General features: G+C 46.9%; 1 protein-coding gene and 1 long non-coding RNA gene across 8 annotated transcripts in view; one reads left to right on the top strand and one right to left on the bottom strand.

The window, feature by feature from the left end:
• The window catches only part of PECAM1 (platelet and endothelial cell adhesion molecule 1), a 74,791-nt gene that overhangs the window by 1,548 nt on the left and 57,181 nt on the right, over positions 1–16,062 (top strand). For 3 of the 7 annotated variants that reach the window (XM_019818114.3, XM_006940498.5, XM_006940497.5), the window contains exons 1-2: positions 13,709–13,969; positions 14,056–14,082. In XM_019818114.3, coding sequence (XP_019673673.2) covers positions 13,906–13,969; positions 14,056–14,082 — 91 coding nt within the window. In that variant the 5' untranslated portion in view covers positions 13,709–13,905. Of the gene's footprint in view, positions 1–4,090; positions 4,217–9,222; positions 9,314–12,915; positions 13,042–13,563; positions 13,580–13,708; positions 13,970–14,055; positions 14,083–16,062 lie in introns of those variants that run through there. The other 4 variants (XM_045044141.1, XM_045044140.1, XM_006940496.5 and 1 more) reach the window with 4 other exon arrangements.
• Positions 1,069–2,504, bottom strand: LOC109494416. The gene is made up of 2 exons (XR_002149286.3): positions 1,662–2,504; positions 1,069–1,316 (listed from the first exon to the last, which is right to left on the bottom strand). It is a non-coding gene; the product is annotated as an uncharacterized LOC109494416 (long non-coding RNA).

Raw genomic sequence — 16,062 nt, 5'->3', positions numbered from 1 at the left:
CAACATGCTTTTTATTTCTCTGGGCAAATTGGTGTCTTTTTAAACAGCTCTCATTAGATCTCATGGTTTATGAGATCCAGCTTGGGACTCTCTCTCCCTCTCTCTCTGCCCCTCCCCAGCTCATGCTGGCATATGCATGCGCTCTCTCTCTCAAAATAAACAAACATTTGGGATGCCTGGGTGGCTCAGTCGGTTGAGTGTCCGACTTCGGCTCAGGTCATGATCTCTCGGTCTGTGAGTTCGAGCCCCGCATCAGGCTCTGTGCTGACAGCTCGGAGCCTGGAGCCTGTTTTGGATTCTGTGTCTCCCTCTCTCTTTGCCCCTCCCCTGCTCATGCTCTGTCTCTCTGTCTCTCTGTCAAAAATAAATAATTTGGAATACTACGTGGCAATGAGAAAAAATGAAATATGGCCTTTTGTAGCAACGTGGATGGAACTGGAGAGTGTGATGCTAAGTGAAATAAGCCATACAGAGAAAGACAGATACCATATGGTTTCACTCTTATGTGGATCCTGAGAAACTTAACAGGAACCCATGGGGGAGGGGAAGAAAAAAAAAAAAAGGAGGTTAGAGTGGGAGAGAGCCAAAGCATAAGAGACTGTTAAAAACTGAGAACAAACTGAGGGTTGATGGGGGGTGGGAGGGAGGAGAGGGTGGGTGATGGGTATTGAGGAGGGCACCTTTTGGGATGAGCACTGGGTGTTGTATGGAAACCAATCTGACAATAAATTTCATATATAAAATTAAATAAATAAATAAATAAATAAATAAACATTAAAAAATTAAAAATAAATAAACATTAAAAAAGTAAACAGCTCTAATTAAAGCAGATCATTGAGGTTTGTGAGGGATCCATTTAGAAAGCCCCATGTGTTCTCACATTCTCAATATTAGAAATGTTTACACGGGCTCCCAGCTTGGTCCTAAATCACATGAATCTCATGTCTGTCTATTAGCACTGTTTCCTGTGCATATTCTCATACCCTAACTTGGCTGCCTTTTTTATTTGTATGCATCTATTTATTTTAATTTTGTTTAATCGGGTAATGAAGTTATAAAGAAACAGGAAACAGCAAGACAGTTGTATAGAACAAATTGAAGGATTACATCCTAGAATAACCTTGGTAAATAAATATTTTATACTCTGTGTTCTTCACCTTTTTCAGACTCTGACCCCTTTGGTATTTGTTCAAAGCCGAGGATTTTCCTATTGTGGGACATTTCATGAAGTCCTGAAATGTTTTTCTTCTTCTTCTCCTTCTCCTCCTCTTCCTCCTCCTCTTCCTCCTCCTTCTTCTTCTTTTGATTTTTTAAAACTAAAAAAAAAATTGTTTTTCAACATTTATTTATTTCTGAGAGAGAGAGAGACAGAGTGCGAGCAGGGGAGGGGCAGAGAGAGAGGGAGACACAGAATCCGAGGCAGGCTCCAGGCTCTGAGCTGTCAGCACAGAGCCCAGCTCAGGGCTTGAACCCATGAACCGTGAGATCATGACCTGAGCCGAAATTGGACGCTTAACCCACTGAGCCACCCAGGCACCCCTGAAATGCTTTTCTTCTAGAGGCATTTGTACAAGGAGTTCAGGCCTTGGAGTCAGGCATCCAACACTCCAACAGACTTTACCACTTAAACTGACTGTGGGACCTTGGGCAAGCGTACTCACCTCTCTGAGAGTCTTGTTTGTCTCCTGAAAAACCCCTCTCCAAGTCAATGAGCAGAAACCCCTCTCCAAGCCAATTTAAAATAAGGCAGGGCTTCACTGAACGTTGTTTGAAGGGGACGTAGAGGGGAGAATCCCACTTCCCAGAGAAAGTGCCAGTACTGAGGCCTTTCCCTCAAAATCAAGTCCAGGCCGGCCCTCTCAAAGTCAACCAATCAGTCTTGCTCACTCCCAGATGGGCTCCTTTCTTCTTGAGTTTTGTGTGGCACGTCCAGAACTTTTGTCATTCTGCCACCCTGGCTGGCTCCACGTGAGACTTGAGCTCTTAGGCTACATTTTGTTTTTGCTTTTGTTCCTGTCCTGCTTGCTGTTTGAGTGGTCAGACAGATCTGCTCAAGTTTCTACAATGAGGACACAGATGCATGTTCATTGTTGCATGGCCCTTCCTAGCAACCAGCCAGAACTGTGACTACCCCCCTCCCCCGCCACAATCAACAGAGGCCACTTAACCACGTTCACAATGACAACGGCTTTCTTCTTTCCTTTCTCTTTGTGTTTAACCTTGGCAATGAACACTGCTCTGACCCACCAGGTGTTGGTTTTGACAAATATTTGCCTTCTTAGAAGCTTATTTATCAGTAAGACGAAGAGATGTTCAACAGGTACACGTTCCCCCTGGAGAGGAGAGTGGCTTACGTGGCCGCTGGAGTCCCCGGGGAACTGGCCTGCACACTTGCTTTCTTGCTGGAGGCTGTGTTGCCCAACGTTGGCCCAGAGGGTACTCCACAGCCCTCTAGAAACATGCCCTCCCTCCCTCAGCTGTCTTTAAAAACCTTCCCAGGGGCGCCTGGGTGGCTCAGTGAGTCTAACATCCGACTTTGGCTCAGGTCATGATCTCACGGTTCATGGGCTCAAGCCCTGCTTCGGGCTCTGTGCCGACAGCTCAGAGCCTGGAGCCTGCTTCAGTGGTCTCTGGGAACTAAGGTCAGAAGTTTAACGTTGTTTTGTTTTTAATTTTTTTTTAATGTTTATTTATTCTTGAGAGAGAGAGAGAGAGAGAGTGACAGAGCATGAACGAGGGAAGGGCAGAGAGAGAAGGAGACACAGAATCCGAAGCAGGCTCCAGGCTCTGAGCTGTCAGCACAGAGCCCGATGCGGGGCTCGAACCCAGAACTGTGAGATTATTGCCGGATCCGCTAAGTTGGCCACTTAACCGACTGAGCCGCCCAGACGCTCCTGATTAAAAACTCTCCTGATTTGGTTGTCCCACAAGTCGCAGATTGCACATACTTCTCCACAAGGGCTTCGGGACAGACCTGGCTAGATGTCTTGCTAAAATCGAGGAGCCCTGTACCTACAGGATTTTATGGTATTGACAATCTAGTGACCTTGACAACAAAAGAAACCAGGTGCAACTGTCATGACTTATTTTTAGAAGAGCCTTGTCGGTTTCTGGGCATCTCCAACTCTTGCCTGGAAGCCGCAAGTGCTCTCTGCCCACTCCTGTAAGAGTTCTGATGTGCTCTGCACCTGTCTGTTGTTGGTCCTTGCACTGGGCACTCCTCCTGCTCTGCCTACTTCATGACCCAGGCCGTGTCTAACCCTTAACACCTGGCCTGACCCTTCCGGGGCGTGACCTTCACAGGCGGCTCTATCAGGCCTGGCCCAGACTCCCCATCCTCCACCCTTCCCTAAACTCTCCACAGCTGAGGTCTGGGCCCTCTCCATAATTTCATTTATTTCAACAAGGACTTTATCGAAGCGCTATACACTTCTTGATTGAAGTGTGAGCCATCATAACTCACTAGGAAAAGATTGTAGGGGATGCATAGACACAACATGAAGTTTTTACATACCTAAGAAATAATCTGCTGGAGCTTTATGGAGGGTGGATGTCACGGCCCCTGTCATCTACAGTTTTAGGATTCCCTATCTCCCCCACCTTTTTTGTGTTTGTTTTTGAAGGAGAGAGAGAGAGAGAGACAGAGCATGAGCAGGGGAGGAGCAGAGAGAGAGGGAGACACAGAATTCGAAGCAGGCTCCAGGCTCTACGCTGTTAGCACAGAGCCCGACGCGGGGCTGGAACCCACGAACCGTGAGATCATGACCTGAGCCGAAGTCGGACGCTCAACCGACTGAGCCACCCAGGCGCCCCTCTCCCCCACCTTTTAAACTCAGGCCATTTGGGGGGTTTCAGGTTAGATACTGGAAGAGAACAAGGTTGCCCTTACACTTGCAACACGGGGAGGCCCAGCCCAGGGATAGCACCAACCTGCCTGGCCAAAACAGTGGAGAGGGGAAACCTCTGAGAGGCAATGTGTTAGCAGGAGCTACTAGTTGCTGTCAAAACAGGCAATGGAGGGATCTGCTGAGAACTGAGAACATCCTTGTGGCTCAGCTCACATCGTTCCCGGCTTCTGCTTTCTCCGCAGCTCCCCCAACCAGATTTCCTGTTCAGACCGAGGTGATAGTTGGTCATAAGAAGCCGACCTACACTTCTGCCGGCCCCATGAGAAAGGATGAAGCAACACATGCACACTGGACTGGGAGCCACCCCGGTTGGTAATGTTTTAACTATTTCTAAGTGCTTTTCTGTCTTAGATCCCCAGAGCCTATGTGTACAGAGAACAAACTGTAAAGGGATGCTTGTGAACAGCAGCCGTCAGCCAACATTCCTATCTCTCACCTTCTGTGTTTTCTGCTACTTCTCTTCAATCTCTAGTAGTAAAATATTAGGAGAAGGATGGATTTCTAGAGCCTAATGCTGTGGGCTTAAGAAGGCAGTTTGGAGAAATGGCTGCCACCTGTCCCCAGGCAAAATGAGGCTCTGGCACCCATCGAGATGGGAATCTACAGACACTGATGGGGTGACATGAGGAATGGGGACACCGTTCCTGCTGGAAAGTCCCCCAAAAGAGGGGCCTACGCGCCATGAAAAATGTCTTTAAGTTATAGACAGCGGGCTTAAAACTAATCCCTGCATACAGGCAGCTGCCTGCTGAGTCCCACGTGCAGAGGAGGGAAACTGCCCAGACCTCCCCCTGGATAGGAAGGGGCTCAGAGCTGGGAGCCCGAAGAAACTTGGGGCTCAGTTACAATCTCAGCCTCACTGCCGATAAAGGGCTTGTTGGGGTTGAGCAGGGAACCTAATCAGTGTTTGTCAGACTGCTTGTCGAGGACATTTTGTATTTGCTCAACAGCCAACTTGAAAACAAACTTCTGGATCAAAACCTGATGATAAGCTGGAAACTGCCTGTACTTTAAACCGAAGTCACTCTTTGTATCTAAAATTCGTTTTACTGATCTCTAGATAAACCCTGACCATTCCCCCCCTGCCCTGCCACCCCCCACCCCTGCCCCGCGCACACTCCCCAAGAGTTGTTCCTGGCAGGGTAATTTTTCCTTGAACTTAAGATAAACCGATTAGGGTTTCCTCTTAGTTTAGTGAAGTTTACTGCGTCTTGGATGGAAAGGACAACAAAGGAGAGTGAAGACAGAAAAAAAATATTCTCTTATTTATTACTGTTATTGTGACCACTGCTGTCTGGATGGTACTGAGAGTGATCACCCTCTAATGGAGCTATAGTTTGCTAGTACTTCTGGATTTGATCAAGGCACCTATGATATCGTGATAAGGAAGCCTCACGTCCTCATGGAGATGGGTGGGATACATGACGGCAGAGGAAGGGGATTTGTAGCTTGCTGAACATTTATATCAAAAGAATTTTGATTAGGATCAGCCTGCGGCAAATCTGTAGAGTGCTGTAGGGTTGTATCTTCACTCCCCTACTGAGTATTTTTATTAATGACTTGGATGAGAACCCTGCTGACCTTCTGATAAAATCTGTGGATGATCCAGGGGCACCTGGGTGGCTCAGTCGGTGGAGCGTCTGACTCTTGATGTCGGCTCAGGTCATGATCAGGATGAAGCCCCGCGTCGGGCTCTGCACTGACAGTGAGGAGCCTGCTCGGGATTCTCTCTGTGGATGATTCAAAACTGGGAAGAAGGAGTCAGAGGATAGTCAATTGTCAAGAAGATGGATAAAGACACTGGTTGTAGAAGTAGATATCATTTTTCCGCTTAGATTGATGGGGAAAACCAGAGAGAAATATCCAGGGAAGGCCACCTCTGGCCACCTCATTTTCTGTCTTCTGCGGGGAGCTTCTCCCAGCACGCCTGACTCTTTGTTGAACAGTCTGTCGATAAATCAGCCTCCAGACCCCTCGAGGGCAGGGCCAGGACTTTGTCTTTCCTGGTGTTTAGCAGGGTGCCTGCTTGGGATGAGGCCATCCCTCTGCAGGCACATCTTTGCTGTTTCATTAGGTGGGGACTCCTAGAAGACACTGCCCTCCTGGTCCTGGGCCGGGCCTGGAGCAGAGCATTTCTGACCCTCCCTCCCATCTGCAGCCCCACTTAGTGCCTGTTTTCCCTCCTGTCCCCTCAATAACCTGAAAAAGAAACGCATGGGAAACTTCACTGCTTCAGCCCCCTGAACGTTCTAGCGTTTCTGCACCTGACTCTGGTTTGGCATAAGTGTTCCTGAAACAGAGGGGGTCCCGAGTGACGGTTGTCAGGTAAAATGCCGGATGCCCAGGTACATCTGAATTTCAGATAGCCCAAATCATTTTCTAGTCTGTCCCGTGCAATACGGGGGACGTACTTCTATTACAAAATGACTTGTTGCTCTCGTGAAATTCAGATGTAAGTCGGGGTCGGGCATTTTTATTTGCTAAATCTGATCAGCCCTACCAGGGCGGCCTCTCAGGATGCCTGGCCCAGTTCATTTCCAACCCAGACCACCACTCACACAAGAGCATGCAGACCCTTCAAACCACCCCTCCCCCCCCCCCCCCACACACACGCTTCCTCCTTCACTCCGATGGGCTCCTCAGGCCCTGGTCTCCTCCATTGGGGCCTTGGGCCTGCACCCCCCTCAGAGCTGCATCTTGCCTCATCGGGCTAGGGGCGGACGCTGGCTTTCTATCAGCTCCCACTTAGTCTAGGTCAGCCTGAGGCCAGCCATGGAGAGCAAATCCGCTACTGTGGCCCGTGCATCGCCATCGTACATGATCACTCTTTACAACCCATCTGCGCTTCCAGCACATTCACTCATTTAGCAAATATGTACGCAGGGCCTCCTACATCACAGGCATTGTGTTGACTGCAGGCACACTGCAGTGAGCCCAACAGACCCACGTCTGTCCTCACAGAGCTGACAGCCCGATAGGGGCGACACCTCTTGAGGCTCACACAGGGACACCTGGGTGGCTCAGTCAGTCAAGCGTCTGACTTTGGCTCAGGTCACGGTCTCGCGGTTTGTGAGTTTGAGCCCCGTGTCAGGCTCTGTGCCAACAGCCCAGAGCCTCGAGCCTACTTCGGATTCTGTGTCTCCCCCTCTCTCTGCCCTTTCCCTGCTTGCACTCTCTCTCTCTCAAATAAATAAACATTGGATAAAACTTTGTAAAAAATAACAGTTTGTGGAGATGTATTTCACACACCATACCATTTAACTGTTTATAGTGTACAATTCAGTGGTCTTTAGTCTATTGACAGAATTGTGCAACTATCATCGCACTCAACTTTTAGAACTTATTTTTTTGAGTAGGCTCCACGTCCGGCACAGAGGCCAATGTGGGGCTTGAACTCACAACCCTGAGATCAAGACCTGAGCAGAGACCAAGACTTGGATGCTTAACCAGCTGAACCACCCAGGTGCCCCATCTTTGAGAACTTTGTAATCCCTCCTACGAAGAACCCTCATACCCATTCAGAGTCACTGTTATTTCCCTTCACTCCCCCGGCCTTAGGAAACTACTAAGCTACTTCTCTCTATATATAGATTTGCCTACTTTGGACATTTCATATAAGTAGAATCATATACATGTGGCCTTTCATGTTTGGTTTCTTTCACTTACCATGATGTTTTCGAGGTTCATCCATACTGTAGCAGGTATCAATCCTTCATTCTTTTTTCTGCCAAATAATATTCTATTGTATGGATACATCACTTTTATTTATCCATTCATCAGTTGATAGACATTTGAGTTCCTCCTGCCTTTTAGGTATTATTCGTAATGCTGCTGTAAATGTCCGCATACAAGTATTTGTGTAAGCGTGTTTTCATTTCCTTTGGGTATATATACCTAAGAATGGAATTGCTGCTGGATCATATGGCAATTCTAGTTTTTAAGTTTTCCAACGTGGATGTATCATTTTACAATCCCACCAGCAATGTCTGAGGGGTTCTAGTATCTCCATCTCACCAACATTTATTATTGTCTGTCTTTTTTTTTTTTTTTTTTGGTTTTACCCTTTTTATTTTATTATTAGTTTTTATTAAATGTTTATTGGGGCACCTGGGTGGCTCAACCAGTTAAGCATCCAACTCTTGATTTCAGCTCAGGTCATGGTCTCACGGTTTGTGAGATCGAGCCCTGCATCAGGTTCTGCTTTCACAGTGCAGAGCCTGCTTGGGATTCTCTATCTCTCTCTGCCCCTCCCCCCATCTCTCCCGCCCCCACCCCCTTCTTACCCAACACCACTCCTAGCTTCTCAGAAGAAGCACTTCCTGAGTTGTTGTTTTTTGGTTTTTGTTTTTTTTTTCCTTATTACAGCAGGCAGTTTTTTCCTGTGGTTAATGAATTGCTGTGTTACACATTTGTGTGATTTTCCTGGTATTTGGGCAGAGGCACAGCATGTAGAAACCACTCTGTTCTCCTTCAATTCCCTTTACCAAAAAGAGGAAGAAGGGAACAGCACTGTAAGGAGAAATATAGTTTCTTAATTAGTTACCAAACAGCTACAATAGTTTCTGGAACTTTTTTTTTTTTTTTTTATTATGGAGTTCACTGAGGACAAAGAGCTAGAAGGGGAGAGATACATGAGGGCCACACACATATAAAAAGCCACTGAATTGACTATTTTTATGTTTATTTTTGAGAGAGAGAGCTTGCAAGCAGGAGAGGGGCAGAGGAAGAGGGGGACAGAGGATCTGACACAGGCTCCGTGCTGACAGCAGAGAGCCCAATGTGGGGCTTGAATGCATGAACTGCGAGCTCATGACCTAAGCCGAAGTCTGATGCTTAACTGACTGAGCCACCCAGGCACCCCTTAATTGATGAGTTTTAAAAAGCTGAACTAGAAAACATTCCATTTATATATTTTTAATTTTGAATAAGACATTCAGACTGTACAAATAAAGAATAAGGAGCCTGATCATCTTTTCGATGGATAAAATAAATGAAGGAGAGTATACAGTCCAGTTCTTACATCACAGCTGGGGGAAGAGAGGAGGAAGAGATTGCTGGGATAACTAGAAAGAGTGGGTCCCCTAGAAAGAGACTAAGAGGGAGGCAGACCCATAGTGAGTGGGGGTGGGGAGGCTCTCCTGTGAAGGATCAGCCTCATGTTGACTTGGCTCCGGGGGGGCCTCAACACAAGTCACCCTGTAGTAAGTATTGTCTGGGCCGGGGTGGTGGGGACAACAGTCATTCCAAATAATGTCCAGCACCCGAGGCACAGCTTTTATTTTAGACTTTAATTTCTTAATTTGATTTTTAATAGGTAATACATTTACATGACTTCAAAACTAAAAAAGACACGAGGTTTCTAAGAAAAGCACACTGGAAACTACAACATTGCTGTTTGTCAAGAGGTATGCTATGTCTGTGGGCCAGAACACTCTAAGACAAAAAGGTCACTTCTCCCCACAATGGTTTACAGGTTCAATACCATTCCAGTCAAAATTGCAGAAGACCTGGGCTGCCTGGGTGGCGCAGTGGGTTAAGCGTCCGACTTCAGCCAGGTCACGATCTCGCGGTCCGTGAGTTCGAGCCCCGCATCGGGCTCTGGGCTGATGGCTCGGAGCCTGGAGCCTGCTTCCAGTTCTGTGTCTCCCTCTCTCTCTGTCCCTCCCCCGTTCATGCTCTGTCTCTCTCTGTCTCAAAAATAAATAAACGCTAAAAAAAAATTTAAAAAAAAAATCGCAGAAGACCCTTTTTTAGACAGAGATCGAAAAGTTGATTTTATTTTTTTATTAAAAAAAATTTTTTAAGTCTTTAATGTTTATTTGTGTTGAGAAAGAGACAGAAAGCAAGCAGAGGAGAGGCAGAGAGAGAGGGAGACCCAGAATCCGAAGCAGGCTCCAGGCTCTGAGCTATCAGCACAGAGCCCGATGCAGAGCTCAAACCCATGAGCTGTGAGATCATGACCTGAGCTGAAGTCGGATGCTTAATCGACTGAGCCACCCAGGCGGCTGATTTTATTTTTTTAAGGATTTATTTATTTTGAGAGAGAGCACAAATGGGGGAGAGGCAGACAGAGAGGCAGAGAGAATCCTAAGCAGGCTCTGCACTGTCACCACAGAGCCTGATGCAGGACTTGAACTCACCAAGTGTGAGATCATGACCTGAGCCGAAGTCAGAGGCTTAAGGACTGAGCCACAAAGGTGCCCAGAGAAATTGATTTTAAAATGCATAGGGAAGGACAAAGGGCCTAGAATAGCCCAAATTGAGACAGAGCAGCGATTGGACTCCAGTGCCCTCAACCCAGACCACAAAATCCAGCGTTCCTTGACAACTGAAACCCAGTGCCTCCTACTAGCATATCTTGCTTGAATGCGGAAAGAGGCTGCCTCCCAAAGGAGGGACTCCCCTACCAAGACTGGTGAAGACTGAACCAAACCAGTCTGCGCTAGGGTTGGGCCCCTGGCACTGAACTGTCACCGACTTTGCCCCTCATTAAAATACTAAAAATCAAGCCTGGTGGAGATTTCACATGCCATTGAGACGTGCCATGCATGACAAAGCACGTTCTGTCCACTGCACCTGTGCGCCCAACTTCCTGTATCTCTCCCCACCTTTTCCTGTTGCACCGCACTCCCTTCCTGCCTCAGCCTCTTCAAAAACTTTCCCCAGCCTTTGTTCAGAGACCCAGCATGAAGACCCTTTCCTCTGTGCTGTCTCCCTCTAGATCCGGCATAAACCGGAACTTCTAGTATGGCCTCTAGAAAATCTCTGTTCCTTGGAGAGCCCAAGGACCGGAGTTGGTAGCAGATAGGGAACAAGTGGAACTCTCATACCTCACTGGTGGGAATGTAAAATAGTATACAGCCACTTAGGAGAACAGTGTGGCGGTTTCTTAAAATGTTGAAACATACGCCTATCATACAACCCAGGCATTCTACGCCTGGGTATTTGCCCAAGAGAAACCAAAGTGTGTGTCTGTACAAAAGCATGTTCATAGCAGCTCTCTATGAGCTCAAAATTGGAAGCAACTCAAATGTTCATTGATAAATAATGATTTTTAAAAAAACGGATATATTCATGCAGTGGAATACTACTTGGCAATAAGAAGAAATTAATAATTGACTATGCTGATAAGAGAAGATAGACACCCCCCCCCAAATATTACATACTGTATGATTCCATTTTTATAAAATTCTAAGAATACAAACTAACCTATAGTGACAGAAAGCAGGTGTTTGCAATGAGGAATGGTGCCTGTGGGGTGGATATTAGAGAGATTACATATTCATTTATGTATTAGGGAGGTTAGCTCTTTGTCGATGATGTGAATTGCAAATATTTTTTCCAGTTTGTATTTTTTCTCTTGACTGACCTTTTTTTGGGGGGGAGGGGCAAAGTAGAACTTTTTTTTTCATGGAGTATAATTTGTCAGTCTTTTATTTTATAACTTCTGGATTTTAAGTCCTACTTGAACCAGCCTTTGGCATTTCGAGGTCATGAGGAATTCTTTCATGTTTTCTTCTAGATCTTCTATGGTTTTGTTCATACCTTCAGAGGGTCAGTCCATTTGGAATTTATTCTGGTACATGGTGTGAGTTGGGGGATATAGTTTTTTCTGCTTTTCTTTTAAAGTATTGGGGCACCTGCATGGCTCAGTCAATTAAGCATCCGACTCTCAGTTTCGGCTCAGGTCATGATCTCACATGTTCGTGGGTTCAAGCCCCATGTCGGGCTCTGAGCTGACATGTGGAACCTGCCTGGGATTCTCTCTCCCTCTCTCTCCTCTTCCCTTACTCACGTTGTCTCTGTCTTTCTCAAAATAAATAAATAAAAATTAAAACATTAAAAAAATAATAAAATAAAGTATCAACACTTATTTTAGGGCACCTGGCTGGCTCAGTCGTTGAAGTGTCTGACTTCGGCTCCAGTCCTGATCTCACAGTTTATGGGTTTGAGTCCCTCTTTGGGCTGTGTGAAGAGCCTGCTTCGGATCCTCTGTCTCCCTCTCTCTCTGCCCCTCCCCTGCTCACTCTCTCTCTTACTTTCTCTCAAAAATGAATAGACATTAAATCAATAAAATATTGGCATTTATTTTGAAAGGAAGCTTTATTTTCTCATGGTGTGCTAAAACTCTTAGCATTGTATGTGAAACAATGACTAAGTTTTAGAAGTTTACTTTGGAACTTAGGGGCATCGGGTGGGACATTTATCACCATTGCTTGAAAGTCACCTTGAGAAGCACAAGCTGGTTACTCCACAGTATACAAAAGTTATCTTTGAAGCCAACCTTTATTTGAGGACTCATGGTGTTTCTTTTTTTCTTGCCAAGTAGAAATTTGGTAGATGGGTGGGGTGCGGGGGTGGGGGGGGGTTCCACTAGGTTGCTTAAGAAGAGAGTTTACAGTGGGGAGGGGGATAGAGGAAACAAAACAACAAAAGTAAATAGCTCAATAGAAAAAGTTCTGTTGTGTTACATGGCTCTTTCACAGCTCTTATCGTAACTTCCACTGAACCGAAGATCAGAGAGAAGAACTGTTTTCTAGCTGGAAGCCATCCCTTCTTGGTATTTGCCCTGCAGCAGAGAAGTCTTTGATTTCCATTGTCCCAGTTTGAACCTGACTTAGATTTACCCTGTGTCAGTATCAGAGAGTAGCATTTCAGAAACAACACTGCCCTCAGACCTCAAGGCAGTAATAGTCTAGTTCAGACAATACTGTTAACTTGTCTTCATTCACCCGATCATCCACTCTATTAATGTTTTTTGACCAGACGCTGTCCCTGTGATCATGCAGCCAGCCAGCCGTCCTGTCCACGTGGGTGAGGAACAGGCCGTTATCGCATACCGTAGAAAATGTCTCAGCCAGGGAAGCCCAGGGGGGTGAGGAATGCAGACAGGGATGCGGAGGAAGGGTGGTTCAGTGTGGGAGAGACAGAGGAGAATTCTGGAAGAGTGGATACCTGAACTGAGTTACGACACCTGGGTAGGAATAGGTCGAAAAGGAGAGGGGATGAGTACTCTAGGGAGGGGTATGGCAAAGATAAAGGCTCAGACACGTGATGTGTTCTGGGAACTATAAATTCTAGCAACCAGAATGTAGGGGCAAGGAAAGAATGGGTGACAGACCCGGCTGGAGAGGTAAGCAAGGGCCGGATTGTGGAGGATTATAAACTGACTTTCCCTGGAGAGCAGTGGGGAGCCATTCCAAGGTTTCAAGCAAGGGAGTGAAAGGACCTGATTTATGTCTTAGAAAGCTCCCTGTGGCCTGATATACTCTGTATGTTTAAAGGCACAGGCTGGAGGGGAGCCACCAGAAGGCACGGATACCTCAAAGAGCTGCCTTCATTCACGCTGAAACCAACCGCAGAAGCCAGGGAGAGCCTCCTAGGTCCAGCAAGTTCCAAGCTGACCTTTCCCCAAGGTGGCAGGTCTGTCTGGTGAACCTGCAATTTTCTGGAAGAGTCAGCCCTGTCCGATAGCATTGCCAGGAATGGCAGGAGGTCCAAACTTATGCTGTGTAGGCAGGCCCATTGCGTTTGGGGTGGCGGGGTGGGGGGAATGGCTCAGGAAAATCAAGAGATCTTGTTGGGTGTCCAAAGAGAGAAGTCCTTTGGGTAGAGGTTGGGAAGAGGGAAGAAGCTTCTCACGCTGCCGTGAGAAGGGGCTCTAAACCCAGGTGAGACAGGAGGGTCAGGAGCACTAAGGCAAATGTCACTTGTAACTTTAAAACAAAGAGTCTGCATTCAGCGGCCCCCTCAGGAAGGCCAGTCATTTCCTGAGGGGATATCGGGCCGCCCCACGCTTCATTGTTTCCAGTTTCCAAGCAATGGCAGCCATTACCTGATCAGCACTAGTCAGTCTCTGCTTGTGGTGCCAGAAGTTACTAGAGTGCTTTTCTCTACTTTCACAGGGCAGATTTATCTGTGCCACGAGGGAAGTGTCTTCTGCCCCAGGGGCATGGGCCAAAGGCAGAACTAACTGCCTGAAGTCTTTGCTCTCAGGATGCAGCCGGAGACAGCCCAAGACGGCAAGATGTGGCTCGGAGTGCTGCTGGCACTTATGCTTTGTGAGTTTTTATTCTCTTTCCACAGTCCTTAAACTTCATGAGAATCAAAGCTGAGGAAATGAGCATATTTCTTCTGTCTTTTCCAGGTCCAGGCCTTGAAGGACAAGAAAACCGTAAGTTGTAAAGTTTCTACCTAGCTTCACTGTGTCTTTTCAGGATTCTTAAAACTCACAACGAATTGCTTGGGTTTCATGTTTATAACAACTGAGAAACATATTGAGAGCTAAAGTCTATTTCTTTCTGGCATTTTTAGAAGGCTTTTAGAGTAAAATGCCTCTTCTAAGCCAAGTTCTAATCAGCGTGTTCTAGGAGTCGCATACATTTTCTCTAGAAACAAGTGCATTGCTATTTGTGAGGATTGGGGAAGTGATAAAAAAGGAGTGATTCCATTATTTGTTTTACCATAAATTTCTTAATTGCATATTCTCCCCTATGCCCCATTGTTTTTGTTCAAATGAGACATAATCAATTTGTTAGATTCTTGAAGACAGAACATAAATTGTTGTCACGACTTTTCTTCTAAATGATCTGAAACAGATCCTGGATTTCACTTCCCATCGGCCTGTGAGGCTCTGATCATATTTGTAATGTTTTGTGCTTGTGGACAGGAAGGGGGGTTGCTTCTGCCCATCTTGGAGGTCTGGTTTATCATCCACTTTAGAGCTAATTTTGAATCTTTAAGACAAGATCAGATGCTTGACGGGGCCTGGGGGCTAAATGGAGGGAGAGCCCACAGAAGAGGATCCCCTTGTCGCTCGGCAAAAGAACGGGGTTGACTGGATTGCAGACAGTTGTATAGTTCTTTGGAGATGATGTGCACGGATGGCGCTAGTTTGCTGAGCCCAGGCTTGGAGCAGTGGCTCTGGGATTGGCCAGCGCGGCTACTAACAAAGCCAGTCTGCTGGTCTCCTGTCCATGTGCTCTAGTGGGCATTTGACTCCCAGGGCAACTCATGGAGACAGGATATCCCTGATCTTTGTAAGCATCCTAATGGACCGATGATGTCTCTATGACTCCAAGAAATAACCAACTCGCCCAGGTGAGAGCCAGTTAGCAGGGCATAGGCACTAGAACTTTCACTGTGTAAAATATGGCTCTCTGTCTAGAGCCAGAGGCCCAACTCAGATCTTTTAAAAAAAAAAATTTTTTTTTTAGCGTTTATTTATTATTGAGAGACAGAGAGACACAGAGCATGAACAGGGGAGGGGTAGAGAGAGAGGGAGACACAGAATCTGAAGCAGGCTCCAGGCTCTGAGCTGTCAGCACAGTCCCCGACGCGGGGCTCGAACTCACAAACCTCGAGATCATGACCTGAGTCGAATTCGGTGGCTCAACCAACTGAGCCACCCAGGCGCCCCCCAACCCAGATCTTTAAAGCCACTTTCACTTTGCCTCTTTGAGACTTTTTCCCCCGAATCTGTAGAATGGGGATGATAAGAGAATTGATCCCATAGAGTCTGTATGAGGATGAGATTAGATAAAAGGAAGTGACTTACCTTCGTGGCATGCAATGACTGACAATGGTTTCGTATCTGGTCTTAGCCCTCCACAATCATGGCTCCTGCACTGCCCCTGTCTGTCCGTTGCTGTTCACATACCTCAGCTCTCGTCCACACCATGCCCTGCAAACACGCAGGTTGCTGGGCTTCTGCTTCCCAGGACCTCCAGTCTCTCCCACCTCCCTACCTCACATGGGAAGGTATCACTCCCTTCCCGGGGTTCCTGGAGAAAGGCCTCTGTATCTTCAGGGAAGACCTCAGAACCGTAGGACTTGGAGCAGGGAGACTCTCCCACTGCTTCCTCAGGCTATCACCTTGTTTGTTTTACACTTGAGGAGACGGAGGCTCAGGGGCCATGAGGTACTTGTGTGTGGTCAATGCTGGGTGTTAGCAGAGTGAAGACTAGGACCAGGTCTCCCGTTCCTCAGGTCACCCAAGACCGTGCTGACCACACGTCTGACATGCAAGACGCCAGCTTGCCCCACATTGCCTGCTCTGTGGTCATACTCCTTGGTCAGCCTTGGCCCTTTCCCTTCCTTTTATCCCCAGTCTCCCCCACTCAGCCCCAGCCCGCCTGCCTGCCTCAGGAGATGA

Source organism: Felis catus, chromosome E1, assembly GCF_018350175.1.
Source record: "Felis catus isolate Fca126 chromosome E1, F.catus_Fca126_mat1.0, whole genome shotgun sequence".
Classification (NCBI taxonomy): domain Eukaryota; kingdom Metazoa; phylum Chordata; class Mammalia; order Carnivora; family Felidae; genus Felis; species Felis catus.
The sequence above is the reverse complement of the archived record's forward strand: the minus strand, read 5'-3'. Positions and strand labels throughout refer to the sequence as shown.